The sequence below is a fragment of the Tympanuchus pallidicinctus genome, unplaced genomic scaffold (genome assembly GCF_026119805.1).
Source record: "Tympanuchus pallidicinctus isolate F22 unplaced genomic scaffold, pur_lepc_1.0 scaffold1, whole genome shotgun sequence".
In the NCBI taxonomy this organism is placed as follows: domain Eukaryota; kingdom Metazoa; phylum Chordata; class Aves; order Galliformes; family Phasianidae; genus Tympanuchus; species Tympanuchus pallidicinctus.
The window spans coordinates 19997502-20022761 of NW_026294618.1; the positions used below are offsets into that span (position 1 = coordinate 19997502).

Sequence of the window (25260 nt, forward strand, 5' to 3'; positions counted from 1 at the left end):
CACTATTATGCTGAAGACTTATGTTTTAGCCACCAATTATTCTAAAACCCCCACAACACTGTATTATTATTACTTATTCACCTGATGGCCTCAGAAAGCACAATGGTCTCTCAGCAGAGATGAGACATGACCTCCGCTTGACAACTAGCATTAAGTTAAGCGCTGCACTTAAGTATGCGCATGAGTAGAACCAATAGCTTCAAGAGGTTACACTTATCCAGCATTGCAGGCAGGAGCTGCAGCGTCCTGGGGACAGAATCACAGAATGGTTTGGGTTGGAAGGGTTGTAGCAGAGGCAAAAAGGAGGAGCAAAGGGACACAATTACTGAGGAGACACGCAGCGCTGCTCATCCACCATAAACATGGAGCAGAAAGATCCCTGGAGGTGTTCAAGAAAAGGGTAGGTGTGTCACTGAGGAACACGGGTTAGTGGGCATGGTGGGGGTGAGTTGATGGTTGGACCTGGTGATCTTAGCATTGTTTTCCAGCCTTAACGATTCTAGGAGTGTGCAGTCACAATGGTGGCATGGCCAACACAAGGAGAAATGAAGGGATGGGTTCCTTGAGAGGATAGGAGGGAGCAGCTCTGCTCAGGAAAGCAAAGAGCCTCTGGGTGCTGCTGAGGAGTCCAACAGGACGCCGGAGCCAGAAGAGGAGGAAATGGAGAAAAACTGCAGAAAAGCAAGGTTTGAGAAAAAGCACAATGGGAAAACGATACATTGTGAAAGCAGTATGAAATATCCGTGCGTTGTTAATGGTTTATGAAGGCTTGGAAATGTGGCATCGTTGTTCAGGAGGCACCGCACACTGTCACAGTGGAAGTCTGAGAGCCACTGACTCCGTCAAGAGCAGAGCCAGAGCACGTGCAGCGTGACAAAAGGGCTCATTCCATTTTCAAGAAACTGGGAAGCCTCTCTAATTCTGAGAACTTTGATTAGAACCTTGAAAAGCGCGATAAATTTGCAACCCAGACCCAAACTGCAGCCAAACGGAAACCACCTGGCCCTCGTCCAGCCGTTTCAGCCGACCAAAACGCAGGGGAAGGGAAGCTCCCGCTGCCCTATCCGCCCAGAAGCCGACAGGAGGGCTCCCGAGGCGGCTGGCGGACGGGGCCCTGCCCCGCATCGGGAGCGGCGTTAGGGCACGGCAAGCCGCTCTCCGGCCCCGTCCCCTCCCGGGGGCGCCTCCGCCGGGGAGCTCCCCTCAGCACGGCCAGGTGGGGCCGTCCCCGCCTCCCCGCCCCTCGGGCGGCGCGCTCCTCGGCCGGCAGCGGCTGGTCCCAGCGCTGCCCGCCACGCGCAACAGGTCGGCGCCGGGAGAGCCGCTTCCTCCCGCTCCGTGCGTGTGTGCGCGCCGCTGTGCCGGGAAACAAAGGGGCCGAGCGCAGCTTCTGCGCGGCGCGGGCTCCCGCGTTCAGCCATTTGCAGCGCCCGGCAGCGCCCCTCCGCCTCTCTCTCTGTATCCATCTCCCCCTTCCTCCCCTCCCTCTCCCTCCTCCCACCGCTCTCCCCCCCCTGTCGCCGGCGTTCCGCGGAGCTGCTCTGCAACGCCGGGCCCGCGGGTGGGCGGGCGACGGGCATCGCGCCCGGGCCGGGGCTGCCCGCGGGCTGCCTTGTCGGAGCCGCGCTGCCCGAAGGTAAGCGAGGCGGTGCGCGGTGGCGACGGCGGCGACCGGGCCGTTCGGTGTCCCCGGGTGCGGGGAGGGGGCCGGGCAGTACGCGGGTTGCCGCCCCGAGGAGCCGCGGATGAGGCTGCGGCCCCGCGGTAACCGCGTTCGTAGCTGGCATCTGGCGCACCGCGGGGTTTAATCGCGCTGAGCTTTGCCATCCGTCCCCATTAATGCGCCTCGCTGCCCGGCCCTACGAGCGTCTCCCCCCGCCTGTCACAGCGCTGCGCGTTTCTCTCCGTGTTGACTCGCTCTGACCTGCTGGCGGTGCGCCCTGCAGCCGTGTGCGGGATGCGTACCGGCGGCACGGCGGCTGCTTCCCGCCGTAAGTGCTTTACGGCGTGATCCCTCGGCTCGCTGAGAGCTCGTGTGCGGCACTCGGTGTGTGCGTGCACACGGCTCCGCGGCAGGGCAGGCTCCGGCAGTGACAAGTGAGTTCCGCCGAATAGCGTCGGTCTGCCAACAGGATGGTTGTAGGTCTGCGCCTTCAGCGCTGCAAAAGCAGCTCCCCGACCCCAGCTTACACGTAGTGCGGAAAATGACAGTCGGTGTTAGGTTCTACGGCCAACTTCTCCAGCTCAGCAAGGGGAAAAGCTCTCTACAAATACCGTTCAGAATCTTTTGGCACAGTAATTAAACGAAGAATATAAAAACTAGAACAGAAAGATGGAAAATGTAGGGCAATAAAAAAATAGAAAAGCAATAAAGAATAGAATAGCAGTAAAATAGAGCGATCCTTTTAATATGATTTGGGACACTAACGAATGGCCTCCATTTGTTTACGTATTTAACCGCCTGTCTCCCAGAAGTGAATTAAATGCTTATACAAAAGTACTGTGTTGCAGTACTCCCTGGTTTTTACAGCTCTGGCCTGCCACCTTCCCTGCCCACGCTGTATTCCCAGTGCCCATCCCACGCTATATATTCTCTCTGTAATTAGGACGTCTGCTGCATGCTGGCAGGTCCTCCAGCCATCCAGCACTGATGGCTTTGTCTGGTCAGGACCCATGGAAGTGCTAAAGCCCAGCCCCTTGCTGCCCCAACCACTCCTCAGGGTCCTGTTCCTGGCAGCAGTGGTACTGAACTCAGGATCACACTTGGAGCTGGGATTTGCAGCTCTGTGCCTTTGACAATTATTAGAAAGTCTGAAATCCTTAATAGCTTCCTTCCTTCTTCACTTGCATCACTTTTTTGTGTGTGTAGCAAATAGTCCAAATAGGCGGGCAGAATGATTGTTTGAAACATCAATCAATATTAGATTGCTGTTGTTTGGCAAGCACATTCAATGAAAGCCATTAACTAGCTTTACTATAGTAAAGCAGGATTATAGTATTTAGGGCTAGCCCGGGTTACCTTAGAGACGGCTGTGGTTACATGACTGGATCCAGATCTTGCCTAATGGGGGCTCAGCATCCTGCAGTATCCTGTTGCAAGAGGATGTTAAGGGCAGCTGGCTGCAAAAGGTGGCTGTAATAAAACTTGAAAGAAAGCACTGCAGTTTCTTTTAGAGCAGAATTAAACTTGGTGGTGGTGGTGCTCGTTTTGATCCTATGAGATCCTGTGTGGACTTTTCAGGGATTTTCATGTTGACACTTAGTAAAGTTTTGCAGCACTGCAGTTAGGAAGCTATTTCTTTCCCAAGAACAGAAGCTGAAAAGTTATTTCTTACTACTTCAGGTGCTTAGGTGCTTAGAAGCACTCATTTTAGATGTTTTTATTGTGTTTGATCTCATTGGCCTTCTTGGGACATGGTGCTGCTTTGCTTTACGCTGGAATGGTCATCTGCCATTGTTTCTGTTTTGCTTTTGTTCTGAGTGTTGTTTTGTTGGAGAACAGGTGTGATTTATTTATTTTTATTTGAAGAATTATTTTTATTGAAGAAGAATTACTTTACAGCAGTTCAGAGTTTGACAACCAGCTTAACCTGATCTATGGCTGAGACATCATAAAATGAAAGAAGACCTTGTTCCTTCCCCAGCCTGGACCAAGAGATTCTGTCTTGTGCCAGCTACAGAGCATGTGGCAACATAGTGAATGGATGGAGATTTCACCCTCCTCCTGCAGTGACCTCAGCAGTTTACTGGCATAGATTTTTGCTTTATTATTATGATTGGGGCTGATCCTGTGTCTAGCATTTAAATCTGCAAGGCTGGGACCATAAACACTGTGTTTTCTTAATTAGATGGTGGTGGCAATCCTGTAGTCTTTCTCTGTCCTTCTTGGTTGCTGACTGGCTGTTTTGGCTTTGAAAAATTTTGTCGGTAATCTACTTGTTAATACAACTGTGTGTTAATACAAAAAAGTGTTGGCTGCATCCTTTGTTCTGCAGTGCACGTTTCCATCCTTATGCCACATCAATGGACAGGAATTCACAATCAGTTCAGTCAGTTTATTTTATGCAAAACAAGCTGAAAGTAAAATCCAGTGGTTTCTCAGATTGTGCACAGAGCATCGGAAGGAAAAGAAAGACGTATCACAGAAATGCTTTTCAGGTGCAGTTTCATGAGCAGCCACTGCTATGCCTCTGGCTCACACACCCTGGCTGACAGCCTTTGTAAATCCACATGGAAGCACGCCAGAAACTGTGACCTCTCCATACAGATCCACATGAGTTGGACAAGCAGCTTCCATGCTGTGTTCTATCACAACCAGGTTGGCATTAATTAATAGTCCCGAAATTATTTTGTGCATACACATGCACAGAGTGCATACATGCAACAACAAAAGCTGTTTGTTGTTTCTCTGGACACTGACTCCCCCAGGAATATTTTGGGAGCAGAGTGAACCTCCCGAATGGGTCCCTGCTGTTGGAAGGCTCCCAGGCTTTTGTCTCATTTTGGACTATCAACCTGTCAGAGATTGGCAGTATTGTGCTTTTCTTTTTTTTGGGTGTTTTTTTTTCTCCCCCTTGGAAACAATTCTTCTTTTCTCTTGTAAGTAAATGGGAAGAACAGGCCCTGAGAGCTGGAGATAAATTCTGCTTTCTGCGACCTATTTTTTAGTGTTGGGCGCTAAGAACCTAACACCAACCCTTTGCTATGGGAATGGCATGCTAACAATAAATGCTCTGATTCACTCAGTCAAAGACAAATCTCATCATGGGAGAGCTTTCCTCTTAGCCTGTAGTTTTCTTTCATCTCTTCTTCACTGCACTCCTTCAGTTCTTCAGTTCAATACAAGCTACTGTACACATTTGTATATACAGTGTGGGAAATCCTGATGCTCTTGAAGTTAATAGGAATTTTCCCTTGGCTACAACAGGGGTGGGATTTAATGTGTTGTGAGATTCTGCCCTTATCAAAAAGCACAGTGAAACTGAGATAAAGTGGTCAGCGCAGAGCCAACATGTTTTTTGTTTAATGACAACTGACATTAGGGTCTCAAAGGACTTCGATTTTCACAGCAAAGCTTTAGAGTAAACATTGTTGGAGTGTACTGCTTTGTGAACTTTGGAATTTGCTGCATATTGCAGGATGGTTGCAATGTGGTGCTGGAAAAGGAAGGCACAGACTGCTCGCGTCTGTTCAGGCAGTGACTTTCACAGGTGCATTTGGTTTGCCAGGATGAGGTCTGTACCACTCTGGTGTTCTACTTTTGTGAGGTGTAATCAGAAGGTCTTTGTAATGGGCAGCACAGTTGCAAATGTCTGTCAGACTGTTGGTATCTTAGCCCCGTGTCTGGACAGAATCCTTGCCAAGACATTCTACAGCTTCACAAGGTAATAAATACTTCTGTTGTATCCCCCAAAAGAGGCAACTTTGCAGAGAACAGTGTCTGAAAACCTTGCCATCTGCTTTGAGAAGATGCCACTGATAGGTATCTAAATCTCTCTAGTCAGAGGCAACAAAACTTCACATATGGAAGCAAATGATCAAAATCTCAGAATGGTCAAGAATCACAAATTGAGATTTCTGGATTGTGCTTCAGAATCCTAACTGTGAAACCAAGCACCTGTCTGCCTCATGTTCTGATTTAATGGCATCGGTTCTTACTACAGGTCTGGCCATCTTCAGTTCTGCCCGGGTTGCTGCTTAACAAATGCAAGAGCAGCACCACAGCTGCTGTATCTGATGCAGATTTAACCATATATATTAACAGGGCTTTACAATATTGTACGCAAAGGAATGGTAGGGTAGGCAGCCATGTTGCAGCCTTCTTCTCTGTGTAAGAAAGACAGAGAGCAGATGTGACAGTCCCAAGATAGCTGTGATCATCATCATCCTTCATGATTATGCTGCCAGTCGATATGTCTGTTCAGAAGGAGCACAAATCTTTTGGTGAAAATAGGCATGTCAACATGTACGAGACTGCAGAAGACAAAAAAGTGAACCCCAAAGTAAAGCACAGCATGTGTATTCCTTAAAGGTATCCACAATGATCCACTCAACACCTGATTTACCAGCAAGGTCATTAGCTGAAACAGAGAAGTTCTATGGCTGAGGGACAGATTGTTTGAACAGAAGATTGCTTTGACCTAATTCAACCAGAAGTTGTTGGCTTGGTACAGGAATAAAATTCTTTGGCTTGTGCTTGGAGGAATAAATTAGATAACCAGACAGTGTTTTCTGTGCTTTAAATTCAGGCTTATTAACTGTTAACGAATCTGCTATGTTAAATAAAAAAAAAATAATAAATCTATTTATTGCAAGAAATAGTGAATTACACTACATTGTAAATGTCAAAGTTGAGAAATCAGTGCAGCCAGAAAACCTTTGCCTCAACACTCAGTTCAGCTTATAAAGTTCATAATATGGTAAAAAAAGAATGTCATGCACCAAAGGCAGGAAGTGTCAGGCTGTGGAAACAAAAGTGTTTTAATAGGAACCCATTGTATTTCTGTTTCAAACTGGCCAGAAACTGTTCCCTTCGAGTAATGCAAACGGCATGCATCTCACTCAATTTTCTCTTCTTCCCTTGTTTAGTTCCAGTGATGACATGGCATAGACTCGTATTTTGTTGAGCCCTCAGTTTCATTGTTGCTGCAGACATATCCCCACTGCTTGGTGGAGTCATTGCTGATTCTGTGTGGGTATTTCTGGCAGGGGAGTCTAGCCACGAGAAGTACCTTGACTCCAACATATATTTCTGCTTTGACATCAGCAAAAGTACTTTAAAAACATGACACAAGCTGGGACAGACTGTGTCCCCAGACAGCTCAGCTGAGCCCTGCCCCACAGAATATGATGGGAAGAAAAATGGGAAGTTCCCTTTCATCAGGGAGCACAACTCTATATTCTTTTTTTCTCTCTTTCCATAACATTTTGATTGTTTCTCTGAAAAGCTGTAGTATGAAGGAGAGTAACTTTCCTCTCGTAGTACATAGCTTGATGATTTGGTTGCTCATTTGAGGGTTTTTTTTAAGCTTGTCAGTTAAAGGAAGGAGAAGCAGTGTCATTATTGGTATCTTTTAAAATTTTGGACACAATTCTGGCCTAAGACACCCAAACCAAGAATTAACACTTCTTAGTTGCTTGTGTTAAGCGTTTCAGCATTGTAATCTTCAGTATTTCTCCACTGGCTAGTCCTCTGTAGCTCTCATGTGCTGCTACTTAAGGATCCCATTGTATTGGCATACATCTATACCTACATGCTATGTATCTGTATGCTGCAGATTCCTTTGCAGGAGCTGGATGTGGATGGATCAGCAGTACCATACATCTCAGACACTAAATCCATTTGTCTCTTTTCCTGTAGGAGAACTGGGAGGTGCATCCCACCCACAAATCAGTTCTGTGTAGGAATATGGCCCCAGGCCTGCACCATCCCCCTCTACCTTGGCCTGGTTTCCATGGAATAATAAAAAATGTCAGACTCATGAGTCACCTAATAATTCACTGTAATAGGTCCAGCAATGTACTATACCAATAGCACTTCAATGGCAAACGGAAGTCGGTGCAAGCTAAATCTTTGCTTCCTTTCTGATTAGGGAGAATGGATTGTCATGTTGGACTATATTTTCCTGTCTGATCTGGCTCTTAGGTTTATCTCTGTTGTACTGCCATCTGTTGCATAGAACTGCCCTCAAAGTCAGCCTTTGCCATGCTTCAGAGCAATGGCGCCTCTCTGCATCTTTGAATCCAGTCCACAGGCTGTGTTGTGATAACATCTACAGAAATCTAAAGTTATTTTATGAATCTAACTAGATGTACTGTGACCTTTAGCTGTGGCTGGGGTGGTTCTAAACCTTCAGTTGGAAAAAGTATTGGTGGAAATAGCAAGGAAACTTACATGTCAGAAAATGAGAAGGATGTCATTCACTGCGTATCTGAAGGATCTCTGCATTTCTAAGTATCACTCACCTAATTGGCCAAGAAATCAATGAGCCTGTTCAGTCTAAAGAGGAAATTTTTTCCCTTAAGTACCTGACTTAGACTTTGTCTGGAAGAAGTGATTTTATTATAACATTCTCTTGAAGTTTTCCTTTTACTTTCTTTTCCTAGGTATAAGCCTGAGAAGAATGGGATATTGTTGGCTGTCCTTTGAAGTATATAATTACTTCTAAAGTTTTTTCTCAAGCACAGTGGTGATAGACTTTGGTAGATGGCTGGTGCTTTCAGCTCTGTAATGCGTGTTCCTTTCTGTAATGATACTAAAAGCAAAACCCATTTTTATCTTAAGCAAGGAATTTCATTTCATCCAAATTTATTGGCCCGTCTTCTGTGTGTTTCATAGCAAGTGTAAATAAAAATAAAAATTCAGTGCATTCATTGACATCAAACTGTAACACACAACAAAACCTGAATCTTCTCATATTTCCTGAAATCTGTTTGTAAAAATCTGCTGGTTTGCTTGACTTGGCCTTCTGATGCATATTCTCTCCCTCTTTGGTTAGGATCATCATTACCAAAGTGTTTCCAGAGACTTTGAATGTGTTTTAATTATTTATTTGTTGACAGCACCGTTTAATCTCAAAAACATTTCTGCAATCAACATTAACCACACTAATACAGCAGCTAGGCTTTTAGTCATCGCAAGCTGATGCCTTGCTCAATGTCTTTACACCTGGTGCATGGCAATTTCCAGAAGTTAAAGTTGGAAAGGATCACTAGATCAGTTAATCTGGTAACAGAATCACCAAGGTTGGAGAAGACTTCCAAGATCATCTAGTCCAATCATCCACCTTCCACCAATATTTCCACACTAAACTGTGCCCCTTAGTACAACATATTAACATATCTTGAACACCTCCGGGGATGGTGACTTCACCACCTCCCTGGGCAGTCCATTCTAGTGCCCTATCACTCTTGTGGAGAAGAATTTGTTCCTAATGTCCAACCTGTACCTCCACTGGCACAACTTGAGGACACTTCCTCTATTCCTATCACTGGTTATGCAGGAGAAGAGGCCATCCCCCACCTTGCCACAGCCTCCATTCAGGTAGTTGTACGGAGTGATAAGGTCTGCCCGAGCCTCCTCCACATGGAACAATCCTGAGGGAACAGTTCCCTCAGCTGCTCCTCATAAAACTTGTACTCTAGACCCTTCACAGCTTCATTGCCCTTCTCTGGACATGCTCAAGGGCTTCAATGTCTTTCTTGTAATGATGAGCCCAAAACCGAACACAGTACTCAAAGTACAGTCTCACCAGAACTGAGTATAGAGGAGCTGTCACCTCCCTGCTCCTGCTGACAACACCATTTTTTATACAAGCCAGGATGCCACTGATCTTCTTGGCCACCTAGGCATGCTGCTGATTCGTATTCAGCTGAGCATCAACCAACAGACCCAAATTCTTTCTTCCACACAGTTTTCCATCCACTCTACCCCAAGCCTATAGTGTTGCCTGTAGTGTTGTTGTGATCAAAGTGCAGGATCTGGCACTTGGCATTGTTGAACTTCATCCCGTTGGCCTCAGCCCATCAATTCAGTCTGTTTGGATCCCTCTGAGGAGCCTTCCTACTCTTAGACAGATCCACATTTCCTCCCAGCTTGGTGTCATCTGCAGATTTGCCGAAGGTGCCCTCAATCCCCTCATCCAGGTCATCAGTAAGGATACTGAACAGGACAGGCCCCAAAAGCCAACCCCTGAGGAGCATCACTTGTGACTGGCTGCCATCTGGATTTAACTCCATTTACCACCACTCTCTGAGCCTTGCCATTCAACTAGTACTTTACTCAGTGGAGAGTTTACCTGTCCAAGAACACTTTCTACAGGACAATACGGTGGGAGACATGTCAAAGGCTTTGCTGAAGTCTAGGTAGGCTTTGTCAACAGCCTTTCCCTCATCTATCAGGAGGGTCTCTCAATCATAGAAGGTTGGTCAAGCGGGACCTGCCTTTTATGAACCTGTGCTGTCTGGGTCTGATCCTTTGGTTGTCCTGCACATATTGTGTGGTCTTTCTCAAGGTCCTGTCAAACTTAATCCTTCCTGTGCCCCAAAGTACTTTCCAGTGAGGCTTTTGTTTGTAGAACTCTTAGAGTTCTAGAAAGAACATAGCAGTTCTCATTTTTTGTTTCAGAGATTGATAGCACTGGAATGAATCACAGAATCACAGAAACAGCAAGGTTGTAAAAGACCTTCCAGATCATCCACCCATCCAACCATCCACCCATCACCAATAGTTCTCACTAAATCATGTCCCTCAACACAAAATCCAAATGTTCCTTGAACACCTCCAGGCTCAATGACTCCACCACCTCCTTGGGCAGCCCATTCCAGTGCCTGACCACTCCTTCAGAGAAGTAGTATTTCTTGACTTCCAGCCTAAATCTCCCCTGGTGCAGCTTGAAGCCTTTCCCCCTAGTCCTATCACCAGTTACACAAGAGAAGAAGCCAACTCCCAGTTCATTACAGCCTTCCTTCAGGTAGTTACAGAGAGCAATAAAGTCTGCCCTGAGCCTCCTCCACGCTGAATCCCAGCTCCCTCAGCTGCTCCTCATAAGCCCTGTGCTCCAGACCCCTCACCAGCTTTGTTGCCCTTCTTTGAACCCACTCCAGGGCCTCAATGTCTTTCTTGCAGTGAGGGGCCCAAAACTGGGCACAGTACTCAAAGTGCAGCCTTACCAGAGCTGAGTACAGGGGGACAATCACTGCCCTGTTCCTGCTGGCAACACTGTTTCTGATGCAAGTCAGGATGCTACTGGCCTTCTTGGCCACGTGGGCACACTGCTGGCTCATGTTCAGCCCAGCATCAATCAATACCCCCAGGTCCATTTCCTCTACGCAGTTTTCCATCTACTCTGCCCCAAGCCTGTAGCGTTGGCTGGGGCTGTTGTGGCCAAAGTGCAGGACCCAGCATTTGGCCTTGAAATGAGGGCCTTCCTGTATCATATCAAATGTCCAGCATCCAGCCTCCCACATGTACTACAATCTAGTATTAAAAGAAATGTGCAACAAGGTAAAAATATGTATTTCCTCACATAAAAGTAATTTATCTTTGAATACTCTGATCACTTTTTGGCTCAGCATATTCTTAAACTCGTTACAGTTTTAATGTTTAGCATGTGTATTCACTAATCTCTTCAGTTAATACCTTCCCTTCCATGAGCCTGTTCTTCATTCTCCCCATTGATTCATGCAAACCTTTAGCATTCACAATATGCTTTGGCAGTCCTTTTTTTAAATTTTCCTTAGTGCTAGAAATGTTTTGTTTAGGCTTCCATCCATTGGTTTGTTTAGGCTTTTCTCCACGAGCACCATCCATATGCAGACTTTTCATGCATCCATACTTGTGCACAGTCATTGAGTCACAAAACAAACATACCAAGCCCCAAGCCCTGAAGTAGTGTGTGCACTTCATTTCTCAGCTTGCACTACCTGTTCTCCCAGCTGCTGGCATGAGCTTCCTGCTCTCCGAGACATGGATGTGTAGCTGCGAGGTGCCAAAGGAAAGCACACTCAGTGAGGAGTTGAAGTAACCAAGTGTCTGGCTGCAGAGTGTTGCACTGTCTCTCTCTGAAGGGTTTTCTATGGTTCGTAAGTTATTCAGTACTGTTTATAATATCTATACTCCTTCCAAAGTGTAGGTCCTGGAATATCCATCCATCCATCCATCCATCCATCCATCCATCCATCCATCCATCCATCCAATCTATCCATCTTCACTGTAAACTGACTGATGCTGTAGATGCAGAGATATCTTTCTCCCTTCTGTTGCTCCTTGTTTCCCAGTGTACCTAGTTCATGGACTGCATTTGTCTTTTTAGCTGTAGCACTGCACTGGTGGGTTGTGTACAGCTTTTTATTTAATGGTGTGGTGTTAGCCTCCCTCCCAATCCGGTTGGGTATACAATTGTATCAGTATCAGTTACGAAGGTAACCAAACTTTAGTTTGTCATAGACATGACCACAGGCTCTCACTTTGTATCTCAACAGTAATTACAAGGCTATTTCTAGAACTAGAGGGGATTCTCTGTTGCCATACCATTACCTCTGTAGTCCATTAGTGACAAAGGCACCAGCCCTAGAGCTTTCCCCAGAGGCATTGTAACTCTGCAAAGCCCTGCTTCTGACCTTCTTTTTTTGTTAGACTTTTTTTCTTCTATCAGATGATGACTTGCGCTTAGAGATGACTTGCACTTAACCTTTCCTAGCTTTGGATTTTGTGGGAGTGTTATTTCCTTTTTGGTGTGAGAACTCCAGAGAGACACCACTGCTCCTTAACTACTTCTGAAGAGTCTAAACTGGAACTAGAGAATGTTGCTCTCCACAGACATCGCTGTTAAGAAAGCCGTTCTGTGGTCATGATGACTCCTCAAAACTTGTGTATTTTTAGTTTGACTAGCCAGCTAGAGTATCTGTTTCATCAAGATTTTGATAACATTTTTATTATGACTGATTTCCTCTCCCCTAATGCTGCCGGATGCACTCATACCCTTTTTTATCCTCTGAGTTCCTGATGAGGAACTGCTACCCACATGTTCCCTGTGTGGTCCGTAGTCGTAAGCTGCATTTCTTAGATGTTTGTTTTTCATCTTGGTTGTATGAAAATGTTGCAGTTAAGAGATAAAAAGATGCATACCTCCAGTGCATACTGGGAGAAAATTAAAGCACCCTGAGAGGTTACAAGGAGGATGCATATGCAACTTGAGTGTGCATACATTGAAGGCACACATTCAGTAGGCAGGTTAAGACACTGGGAATATGTTGCTCCATTTTGAGTACTCCAAATTTTAAACATGGGGAAAAAAAAAAAACCAAACATATTCTGCAGTTTTCTTGGTGAGCCTTTGAAAGACTTTTATTTTCTTAACTAGTTGGAAATTAAGCAAGTGGTTGAGGTCTAGAGTTTAAATCTGCGATAGGATGCAAGATTTCAGGTGCCACAAACAGCCACTTTCAGAGAAGTGGCAACTCTACTTTCCAGATGTTTTCTCCAGTTAGGAAAAACCTTTTATTTTTCTGAGATTTCACAGACCTGCTCAGTGAGCCGGAGTATAACAGACTGTTTTTATAAAGGAGAAAACCTCTTCACACTCAACTCCAGAAGATTTTGCCTTCTCCCAGGCTGAGCTGGTTGTTCTCAGTCTGCACTACAGTACTGGCCAGTTCTACCTTTAACAGCCTTCTTTCCGTTTTTAAAATAAACACAAGAGATGTTTTCTCTCTTTTGATTATTGTGCCTCTTTGGACTCCTTAATCGTCTCAATCAGATGACTCCTCTATCCTGAGGGAATTCTCCACTGGGGTAAGATTTGGCAGAACAAGTTTTTACAAAAGCATTTCCTGGACTAAGGTGGAGCAGAATGGCATTCTGTGAGATCTGAACTGGTCTGTGGTCTCTCAGGGAGGATAGCCTGTTAATGTAAATTAGAGTTGTTTATGATAGGGAAAGCTCTACTTTAATTTACCCTGGGACTGAGTCAGAGTAGTTTCCATTTGTGAACCAGCGAGCAATAACCCAATTCCTCCCACATGCACATAGTCCCCAGAGAATGTGGGTCTTCCTAGAGGACAGGGTTTATGTCAGAGGTTATTGGCACTGGTCAAAAAAAGAGAAATAAATAGAGAGAGAACAAGGCAAAACAGGCATTTAATTTGATTTTATCAGAAGAGCTGCCAGACGAATGCTGTGCCAGGAAACTTTACCTGCAGCTCTTCATTACTTTTCCTCTGTCAGGAAAAAACTGTGCCTTCTTATCTGTTCTGTTAACTTGAGCAAAGACTCTTAGCATCTGAGGTTGGGGGCATGCATCCAGGACATTGCAAGCATGTCACTGCCAAGTCTGTAAACACAGTTCGTGTTTGTTGGCAGTTCCTCTGACCATTAACATTACATCATCTCTAGGCCAAGCCCATGATAATGAGAACAGTTTCAGTCCATGTAATTTAACTTCTGACTTAAAAGACCCCAGTATAAAAGGTGACATCAGTCTGTGGATTTTATGTACTCTAGACAGCTTGCATCCTTTTCCAGTACTTACCCTGCTTGCCAGTTTTGAGTAAAAGTATTAAAAGCCATGTTGGTTTTAAGCCAAACTGCATCATCAGGAACTCCGATCTTTTAGAATCAGCAAGGTTATCAGTTATCTTCCATGACTGTAAGTTTTGAATGCTCTGTCAGCAAAAGAGCAGTATAACTTTTTGATCATTGTAGATAAGTTAAAAAAAAAAAAAAAAGAGAGAGAGAAAAAAACACCAAACCAGGAATTCAGTATTGTATTTCCATTAACCCCTTCCAGCTTCTTCCTGTTTTACAGTATATTTGTGACCTTTTTTTAACTGAGGATCAGTTGTGTTGCTCAGTAGTGGGAAGGTTCTGCAGCTTCTGTGAATTGTTTTTTCATCTTTATATTTGTGTAATCCCTATACTTTGTTTGCAGCTAGGTAAAGGTGCTAAGATTTCTAGTGCAGTCTTTGGTTTGTGAGTTACAAAGTTCTCCAAACTCTCTTTTAGTTTTTCTAGGTCTCCAGCTTCCCTGCAGAGTTCTTTGTTGCCTAAACTGCATGTGATACTTTGATTCAAAACCTCGTTATGCTCAGCATGAATTTCTGCATATTCCTGGTAGTCAACTATAAAAATACAACAGAAGACAATTTTGTACAGAATTCCTCTGCTTGCTATTAGCAAGCTGTACCATCAACCCTTCTTCCTCTACGTGATTTCTCAAGAGGATGTTAACGCGGGTGTTTGGTAGGACTGTGGTGAGTGGCAGCTCTTTCTCAATAATGTTTTAGTTACAAGGCAAATTTCTAACCAGGTAGATATCTGTATAGCGGAAAAGGTCTGATTATTGTGCTTGAGGAGGATCTCACCCCTTTTGTTTTCATTGCCTGAGAATTTTGAGAAGATCACTTTTTCTAGATGCCGTTTGACAACTTCAAATGTTCCAATTGGTGATTTTCCTTTGAGATATGATGCAGGTAATACATTTCATCATACACAGATAACCCTGGTGTGGCAGTTTCCTGCTTTTGACCTTTCTCATTTGGTCTCTCCCATTTTGATTTTGGTAGTGTACTCTTTCAGTCATCTTTTATTGTTTCACTTGCAAAATCAAGAAGTAGGCTGAGAGGTTGAAGCTACATGTAGAAGGAGAATGGAAATCCGGAGGAGAAGGTAGGAGAGGTAGTCAAAGAAGTGAGCTATCTAGATCTACAAAAAATCATGATGTTGGCAGCAATGGGGAAAAGCATATTAGTACCCTTCAGATGTTCATGACAAGGACGTCAGTCTTTCCAAGAACTGTATTGAGATACGAGTAGAATATCAGCCCTGGAAGAGGAGGCAGACACAATATATTTCAATTACTTACTTACATTACACTGATATTATACTGGTAGCAATTTTCTTTAAATAACAGTACATTACAGCTTGGCATCCTAGATGTTTTTCAAATCATCTCCATTTGACATTTGTCATTTTGCAGGTGTCTCTTACAGAAGCTATTCTTGGTCGAAGCTGATCATTGGCACTATGGAGTGCCTGGATCAGAAAACTGATTAATCTTAATACCTACAGCATAATAAAATAAGAAGTGGTTGGATAGTGAATTCAGTACTGTGAAGACTCACTGAAAAATAAAATTACATCAACAGGGATGCTGCCTAATTTAGAGTTATTAATGAAGCAGTCTTACACATCAAGTGTACATGGAGAACGTTTCATTTCTCTTCATCCACGTAATGCTACAGCAGACAAGTCAGTAAAGCCTAACCTACCAAGTTAGGTTCTGGCCCTTGGAGATCTTGCTACTAAGTCTATTCAGAGTTCATAACATTTCGTATAATGATCTTAAATGTTTGATTTAAAAATACCTAAATGCGAAAATGGTTGTGAAATCTCTCTAGTTTTCAAATGCTATTTAAGCCTTGTAATAGTCTGAAAGGCTCAAAAAGCCAGAAATCAAACCACAGTATTGATTTGTCCTCTAATTGAATGTTCTCAAATGTAATAGAAAGCCTTTTGTAGGGCAAATGCACAAGACAAACAGTAGATCAGTAGAAGACTGATCTAGTGTGCAATCGTGGCTGTCTGGATTTCATGTCTGTGTCAGAGGCTTCCAGACAATGTCATCTACTAATTATGTTTTCATGAAAAAGTCTCCAAAAGTTGGACACATCCAACAGTAGTTTAATGGGATAAATAAGTAATCTATACTGTAAGGAAATTACAAGCTATGATTTGCATAGAAAGGACTTAATCTTCTTTCAAATAGAACTTGGTCTATAGATCCCTGTTGCATGAAATCAAGTACTTTTGGACAATTTTTGTGTATTGTTTATCAAAACTTAAAGCAAACCCAGGAAATTCATAAAGAAACAAGACAAACTTTTTTTTGTTTTTGTTTTTTTTTGGTGGAATTCTGAGAACTACTTTTCTGAACTGTGGATAGAACTCATTAGTAATTAGGCTGACAGGGACTAACCTACTCAGAGCCATGCTTTACAGCCTGACATTTTTTCATTAAGAAAAGTCATGTTCTAATGATCTACTGTGATTTTTACTCTTTTCTGCTTTTTTTGTTAGCAGAAGTCTTAAATCTTGAACCAGGCCTATGAAGTTTGATTACATCTTGCTCATGCATTGTTGCTGTGTCTGCTGTTATATATATGTCAGATTGCTTTTGTCGTAAGAAAATAAACTCTTTGGTTTGTTTTGTAAACAACAAAAGTTGTTGAGTTCTATTAGCATAATTGTGTAGGGTAACTGTAACTGTAGGGTGCTATTGATGTTATTTTAAAGGAAACATAACCTTAGTAGTCTTGAACTTATGAGTGAGCTGAGACTAAATCTATTTTGAAGCTGATCCATTTTTCTTTTTTTTTTTTTTTTCTTTTTTCAGGAGGAATGCATATGAGGAGCAGTGATATGAAGAAACCGTCTTGAAGTTCGTGTAGAAGATATGTTGGCTTGTAGGAAATCTTCCAGAACAAATTGCAACCATTGTCTTCCCCTGAAGTAGCTGTACAAAATGAACAGGCTGTGATAATACTCCTAACTGTTTGACTTGAAAGGACATGTTTTCGGGTTGCTCAGCACGGTGTGGGGACCAGTTTCCGTGAAAGGATGCTGCACATGAAAGCTGTTTAAAATTTTCATATGATAACAGAAAAAACAGAACTGCTTTGCAGGCTATTGAGATGTGATATTCATAAAGGGAAGACGTTCAGGTTTTCATGGGCAGTGTCTGACTGAGAAGCCATTACTGGTCAGGCCACAGAAGCTCAAGGCTCTCCAGTGTCCCCCAGCAGGTGATGGGCATTCCAGTACAACCAAGACCTGTCCAGAGCAGCGCTGTGCAGTGCCAGAGCAGCTAGTGTGGCTGTGGTGGAGTGTGGCTCCATGGAGGGCAGCGGCACAGTGGAGGAGGAGGAGAGTGGGGCCGGGTCTGGAGCCCCACCACTCACCCTGTCCTCCCCCTGCAGCTTCAGCTCTTCTCTGTGCTTCAGCTCTGCCACCTCTGAGCAGGGGGCCCCATCACCATCCTCTACTGGCAGCCATGTGGTGGAAAGCCAGTGGGAGCTCAACAGTGTGGCCTCTGAGTCGGAGGAGGAGGAGGCGAGTGCACGAGAGCCACCAGCTGGTGCACAGCCTGCCGGGCGGCCAGCTGAGGAGCCCGACCTCGTGATTGAGGTGTCAGGGCAGCGCATCCGGGCACACAAGTCGGTGCTGGCAGCCAAGAGCGACTACTTCCGAGCCCGTGCCTCGCGAGATATCCTGCGGGTGAAGGGGGTGAGCTACGGGGCGCTGAGGCTCCTCATAGACTATGTCTATACAGCCCGCATGGGCGAGGTGCGGCACGACAACCTGGCCGAGGTGGTGAGCGGTGCCCGTGTCCTCCAGATGCCCTGCGCCTTGCACTGTGCTGCCGAGGCCATGCGCGCCCAGCTGCGCCTTGACAACTGCTACCAGCTCCTCTGCCTGGCCAAGAAGCAACGACTGGCAGAGCTGCGGGAGGCCGCCTACCGCTTCATGAGTGACCACTATCTGGAGGTGCTGCGTGAACCAGGCGTCTATGGCCGTCTCAGTGGGGCAGAGAGGGACCTTATTCTGCAGCGGCGCCTGGAGGCTGGGCGACGCTGCCTATTGGTGGCTGAAGTCAGTGATGCTTTCGAGCGGCCTGGTGGTGGCAGCCGACCACAGAGCCGTGAGAGCAGCCGCCCCCAGAGCCCCTCTTCTGTGATGTCTTTGGAGGAGAGTGGCTCCCTCATCCATTGCTACTATGAGGCCAGCCGTGAGTGGAGGGTGCTGACGCGTCTGCCTGAGGAGGCCAATGCCAAGGGCTGCGCCATGTGTGTCCTCCACAACTACCTCTTCCTGGCAGGGGGCATTGCTGCAGGGCCAGCGGGCAGCGAGCCACGGGCTCGCCTCTCTGACAAAGTCTTCTGCTACAACCCCCTCACTGACACATGGAGCCAGGTACGCCCACTGGCTCAGCCTCGCTCACAGCTCAAGCTGCTGGCTCTGGATGGTTATCTCTATGCTGTGGGGGGCGAGTGCCTCTTCACTGTGGAGAAGTATGACCCACGGGCTGATCGCTGGAGCCCCGTTGCACCCCTACCCAAGGGAGCCTTTGCCGTTGCTCATGAGGCCACCACTTGCAATGGGGAGATCTATGTTTCAGGGGGATCTCTCTTCTACCGACTGCTCAAGTATGACCCCAAGCGTGATGAGTGGCAGGAGTGTCCTTACAACAGCAGCCGTCGACGCTCTGCCGACATGGTGGCCTTCAAGAACTTCATCTATCGCTTTGACGTGAGCAGCGGCCGTGGTGGAGAGCAGGGCCCAGGTGGTGGGACTGGTGCTGGTGTTGAAGTTTTCCGATACAACACAGTGGCCAAGCGCTGGAGCCAGTGTGCCAGCTTGCGGCCCAGCAGTGGTCCCATCCAGCCCTTCCGTTGTGCTGCCTTGGGTAACACCATCTACTGTGTCAACCGGACTGGCACTCTCCGCTTCATCTTAGCCCAGGATGGCGAGGTGGAAGCAGATGGTGGGCTCAAGGGTACCTTTGATGGTGAACTTCTCAAAGCTCCATTTGATGCTAAGGGCCTCCTCTTACCCTTTGTGCTCACTCTTCCAGAGAAGCTGGAGAAAGCAGGGGACCAAGAGGGTTCACTCTCGCTGTGAGTGGCCAGCCTCGCTCTGGCGTGCTGGTCAGAGGGCTGGGTTGCAGCTTTTAGGGAACACGCAAATTCACTCCCACAGAAGGGACCCTCTCCAGCATGTTTGCAGAGAGAAGGCGCTCCCTCCTTCCCTCTCCCAAGGTTTTGGTCTGGAAGTGCTTGGTTGTCACTTGGGTAACTCCTACTGTGTTTCCTTGCTTTGTGTGAAAAGCCGAGCAAACCAGAGGAGAAGCTGCTATAAAAGGATAATCTCTGGATTATGTTTGTGTCAGTTCCTGACACTTTTTTGCACCTGGAGTTCTAAAAATTCCTGACAACAGTGTCATAACAAAATGTTCCGATTAGTTTTGGTTGTGTGTATGCATGTAGTTGTGATCTGGGCTGGAGCCTCTTCTGCCACCTGTTTTCTTTTCTCTCCTGGATGATTCTAGAGGATAAGCACTGCTGGCAACATCGCTTAACTGTATTTGTTCTTATGTCAAATCAACTGTTTCCTCTGCTAGAAAAGTATAGGAAGATCATCTCAATCACAGCATCTCAGTGCAATAGATGGTTTTAGGAAGACATGGCACTGTGTGGTCCCAGGAATTTCAATCATGATGATGTAACAGATACCAGACGTAAAGCTTTAAGCAACACAAATGTGTGCCGCATGTTCATATTTGGAATATACAAAAAAAGGAAGTTAGTTGTTTAAAATGCGGCGTGTCATGGCAGATATGAAATGTTGATATGTTCTTTATTTGAAAAAGGCAAGATTTCTGTATAAAAAGACACTGTTTTATTACTTTTTTATCAGAGATTTTAAATTATAACAAAAATGGACTTTAGCTGTTTGGACTGTGGCAGATTTACATGACCATGTAGACCACTAGAGCTGTGGGAAATATTTTGTACTTCAACTACCCTTTAATTAACTGCAGGTCAAGGAAAATTAATCTAAACCAAATGTAAATTCTTCAAAACTGTCTGCAGACAGCTTAAATGTTTCTTTGTATGTTCAGTACCCTGTGGCAAGAGGCTTTTCCAACTTAATGCAGGACCATCAAAGGAGGACATGGTAAACAGGAATGTGTTACACATGTTGATTTTATTGTGCACTAGCATGATGTTATTTCCCTATCTTTGGATTGAGAGACTGCTTTATTTATTTTGATTGATTGCTGTAATCAATAAGCCCTTGTCAACTGCAGTACATGCTGATGGCCTATGCTGTCATTGGGATTCCGAACCACTCCGGTGCTGTTTATGGAGCAGCGTCCTAACGAGACACAACCCCAGAGAAATCCTTCTTGCCTGTGCAAAGGCAGAGCATACTTTTTTTGTCATTTTACTCGGAACTGGAAAAGCATAAATGTCTACATAGACAAAGTATACTGAAAAGGGCACTTGCATTTATTTTAAAAACTTTATATATATATAATAAGTCAATAGACAGACAAGGCAAATTTTAAAGTTTTAGCTTTACTGTAAACCACTGAAATCTTTTCTGAAAAATAGAACCAGTGTTTTTACTATTAGTGATTCAGCCTGGAAGTGGCATGGACTATGGAAGGGAATTGTTTATATTCAAAGTTCTAGTATAGATTCATATTTTAGAAATAAATAGGGACCTTACATCAAAGAGCAGCAGATCTTTTTATGTTTTATTAAGATGTTTCCATTAGCAGAACATTAGCATTCTTATGTTATGGCTAGTTCCAAAGGGAGGCAGCAGGTTCTGTCCTAAGAGACACCATCTTCACAGAAGATGGTAGTGAAGTTTATAGATATTTCTTTCTTTTCCTTCCCCGTTTTTTTTTTCTTCCTGTTGTTTTTATTTTTTTTTTTTCTCCTTCGCTATCTGTCCTGCATTTTAATACAGCTGATCTGATTTGCCATCTTTAGAGAACAGTTGTTTGGTTCTGACAGTTCTTAGCCATGCGAGCCCATTTCCAGTGAGCTCATTAAAGCATCTCCCAGGTGGGAGCTGCACTCTGATGCTTATCTTAGCCTCACTGCAGGACAGTGCAGTGGAATTTAGTGCCACAGATGGTGTATTTGTTAGTGATTAACAAAGAAACTGTTGTTTTTTTGTTTGTTTGTTTGTTTTTTCCTGAAAGATGATCTTAATTCTTTGACAAGAATGCTTGGAAATAGTGACTCAAATTACAGTGTTGTAGCTTGAGCAGGAAAGAAAATGATGTATTTGCCTTCAGCATCATTTTCTCTTTTAACTGTAGAAGGTATTTAAAGCTGTGTAGTGAAATACTTAGGTGGATATTTAAACTGAAGACGTAAGTGCTAGTCCAAGGTTTTGAATTAGCAGTCACCACAAACGCCCAAGTGTCAGTTCTATCTTACAGTACCGTGCAGTTTCGTAGTTCAAAATATTTAGTAGTACAGTTTTTATGTTAGAGCATAGTAGGGAATCGAGCCAGCTTTGTCACTCCTATTAATTGGTCATTAATTAAGCATTCTCATTCCTATTAATGCACGAAAATGCTGCTGAACAAGTTTTGAGAAGTCTCCCTGATTTGAGATGCAAAAAATATGTCGCAGACTTTGAGGAAGGAATGAAACACATCCTTTCTTCCAGAACTTGTTGCTATATAATATGAATAAATAGATTTGGAAGTAATCTTTACAGCATTATGTGTTTGCCAAACGTGCTGTGGTTTGTATTTTTGCTAGCTTACATCATTAGCAGAGATTGTTTCAAGTGCCTTCCCACTCCACTGTCACACAGTGAGAGCAGAGTCTGGTCTCCATTAGCAGCTGTCCATCATGCCTGTTTCCTTCCTACACTCTGCGTAATCACAGCCTGATGACTGACTGCAGTGCTGTGTTTCAGCCCACGTTTCCTATTCTGTGGCCTCTCTTTCCTCCCTGCTAAGCCTGAGGCAGATTTGCTGGAAGCTGTTTTTTTTCTGCAGCTTGCGTCTTTACTATATTGAAAAAATTAATGCTTGGGTACTAAAAGCAGGATTTAAATACACTTCAGGAGTGGAAGACCAGATAATGTGATACCCAGGAGCCACTGTTGTAATATGCTTGTATGGTCCAAACCAAAGTGCCATGCTACCCTCACACTGTTTGTATATGTATAGCTTTTAAAGCAGTCATTTATATAATTGCCTGAAGGCTTCTGCATTTGCATGGAACATGGAAACGATGTTTGCTTTCTTAGCCTGCAATGATTTAACCCAAATCCCTGGAGGACTGGAGGACTTGGAGCTAATCCCTGCTCTCTAAATATTTGCATTACAGTATAATACAATGTTTTGTGTTATGCACTAGATGGCTAAAAATCTCAGAAATTATCCAGATAAATGAATTCAAACCGCCATCCTCACTGAGTGGTCTGAGACAAGCTGGAGAGCCATTTTCTTTCTCCATGAATCTCACAGTCTTCTCTCCCACCTTTACCAGGGCATGCAGGAAATATTTTTTCTGTGTCCTCTTTCCTAGGGTACTCCTGTTTTCCAGGTCATCTTCCAGAAGACATAGGCTTGAATTCTCCTGAGCAGAGGAAGGAGGGAACTCAGACCTCCCTCATCACGTGTGTGTATTCTGAAATCTGGATATTCGTAGAAGAATACTGATACCACATCCTGTAGCTTCTTTCAGGAACGAATCTCATGCAAAACTTTCAAAAGCACATACAGGCTCCAGTTTCTGGATGGGTAATTCACTATATGTTTAGTATGAGTTGGTACAATGGGACAGGTTTTCTGGAGAAAGGTTTTTCAGATAGGCTCTGAATTTTGGATCTCCAGGCTGGGGTGAGGGGCTCCATGTACTGTACCAGGAGACTGCAGAGGTATTTTAGATCCCACTCAGGGGCAACGCCTTGTTTAAGAGGCATGCATGGCATGGAAATGCCAGGAGCCTTCATTGCATCTAAATGAAATCCCTGCATGAATAAAGAAACAGACCACCTCATCAAATACTAATAACAGACAGAAATTTACTATTTCCACTAACTGGATCTGTAAAAAGAATTTAATTACAGCAAAGCCTTTGGTGCAAATTCTGTTTATTCTTGGAAAATAAGTCAAAGGAATAATTAGCAAAAGAATAATCCTATTTGTGAAAACAGGCACTGCTAAGCAACAGGGGAAGGATGCTAATCGTACCCTATTAATGAATAAAATTATGCAGCAGCTGATGTAAATTCTGTCCACAAAAACAAATCCTTTGCAAACAAGTATATGGTTAAATTTTAAGAATGAATTATGCACATGAAAGCTGTAACTCTCCTGTGCTGTTTGAATGGCTCTCAGAGTACTGTATCCCAGTGTTCACTATTCATGAGTGGCCTGTTGCTTTTCTTGCTTTATGGTATCCGTTCCATTGACTGCTCTGTAGATGGGTTGCCCTTCATTACCACAAAGCTTAACATTGGCATGGGGATGATTTGCTTTGTGTCTGAAATAACATGTAGTGCTTTCTCCTTGAATGAATCCAAAGGATTTAGAATTATCTTTCTTCGGGCTTTTTATTTTTTTAGTGGCCTTGCTTTTAGGAAACTTAAGAGGGCACAGGAAGGGAAATGGTAGTACAGTGGAGGAGCTGTGGTAACAAGCATTTAATGATTTTCTGTCTGCCATTTTTCTACACATCAGATGCACATTGGATTGAAAAGGACGGCTCTGTGTAGCTATTAACAGTGTGATCCCAAGTGCTGCTGTGGCAAAGTATGTTTTCATTTAACTATATTCACTGGCTCAACTCTTACTCTGTAATCATTTAATGAAGATTAGTATTAAGTCCATAATAAAGTAGATTACTGGAACTATTCTGAATTGACATTACAGCTACTAAAAGCAGAGATTGACACCCAAATTCAGTAAAACCGTGCACTCAGAATATGTAATAATGCACTTTTTGTTTGTTTTGGCTTAATTAATGGTGCTGTAAGAAGTGCTGGAATGAGCCCATCTGAATTAGGAAGCAGAAGGCTATTTTAGAGGCTCTCTAAGCTTCATAAATTACTCAGCGAGAGAAAATGGGAGAGTGAAGAAGGGGGAGAGGAGGAAGAAGGAGAACTAGGAAAGAAAAATACCTAGCACGTATTCAGTAGAAACAAGTAGCAGAGAAGGAAACCAGAGTTAGTATTGAGACTGTGATGACTATGTGACCAATTTTCTTTCAAGTATTTTTTAGGTAGCTTGAGTTTTTTTATCTATTATGTTGTTGGTCTTGTTGTTCTGCACCTGCAATTCATCTCAAACAACCACAGTGTTCAGTAATCTGCTTTTTGTAGGAGCTTTGTGCTTTGCTTTTAAGTTTCGGTGGATAAATCTTGGACAAATCTGAAACCATAAAGTAACCATGTTGATGCTGCCACTTAAAACAGGTTAAGTCATGCAAATGCTTTAGACACTGTTCACAATTCAGGTGAATTACATGTGATGTATTAACAGTTCATTTTCAAAGTGTATATAGGTAAGGTCACTGTAAAGCTTTTTATGTATTCCAACTTATGCTGTAATGAAATAAATACATACAAAAGGCTTATGCTCCCCATAGAGATTTCTGACTGTTGTTTTTTCTTTGTCATCCATTTGATCATTAAACAGTATCATGTATGTTCTTATCATAAAACAAAGGCAAAATTAGATGGATGATCACAAAGGCAAAATCTTCAAGAAATGTTTCACCATGCCCTGAATATTAGGAACATGAAATACTCGGTGGTGAAAGCCCTTTTTCAAGTACAGATTTGCATAAACTCCAGTTCCACTGATTTTTATTTTCTGTTGTTTTTATTTTTTTTTCCTGGAAGAATGTTAAAATATTTACTTGTGACTGTTGTGTGCAGGTTTTCCAAGTGTGCTCTCCTTTCTATGTCAGACATAGGATTTTTGACAGCAGTAGATTTACAACAGTAAATTTACAACAGTATAAGAGCAGAATCAAGCACAACTTGAGCTTAGGATGTTGTCTCCTACTTATTGTCTCATCTGTTATTTTGCTGAAATGATATCATAGAACCCTTTTGAAAACTCCAGGATCCATAGTGAAACTCAGTGGAGTTTGACATGGTATCATTCATGTTGCATGTAATTTTCCTTTGCCAACCCAATGTACAAATTCTATCTA

The 25260-nt window shown here is 43.8% G+C and overlaps 1 protein-coding gene across 1 annotated transcript; it reads left to right on the plus strand.

Annotated features, from left to right (window-relative positions):
• The first annotated feature begins 1269 nt into the window (after positions 1 to 1269).
• Positions 1270 to 25260, plus strand: KBTBD11 (kelch repeat and BTB domain containing 11). Its single transcript, XM_052697451.1, has 2 exons — positions 1270 to 1636; positions 16893 to 25260. Exon 2 carries the CDS (start codon positions 17393 to 17395, stop codon positions 19175 to 19177), a length of 1785 nt encoding a protein of 594 aa, XP_052553411.1. The 5' UTR covers positions 1270 to 1636; positions 16893 to 17392; the 3' UTR covers positions 19178 to 25260.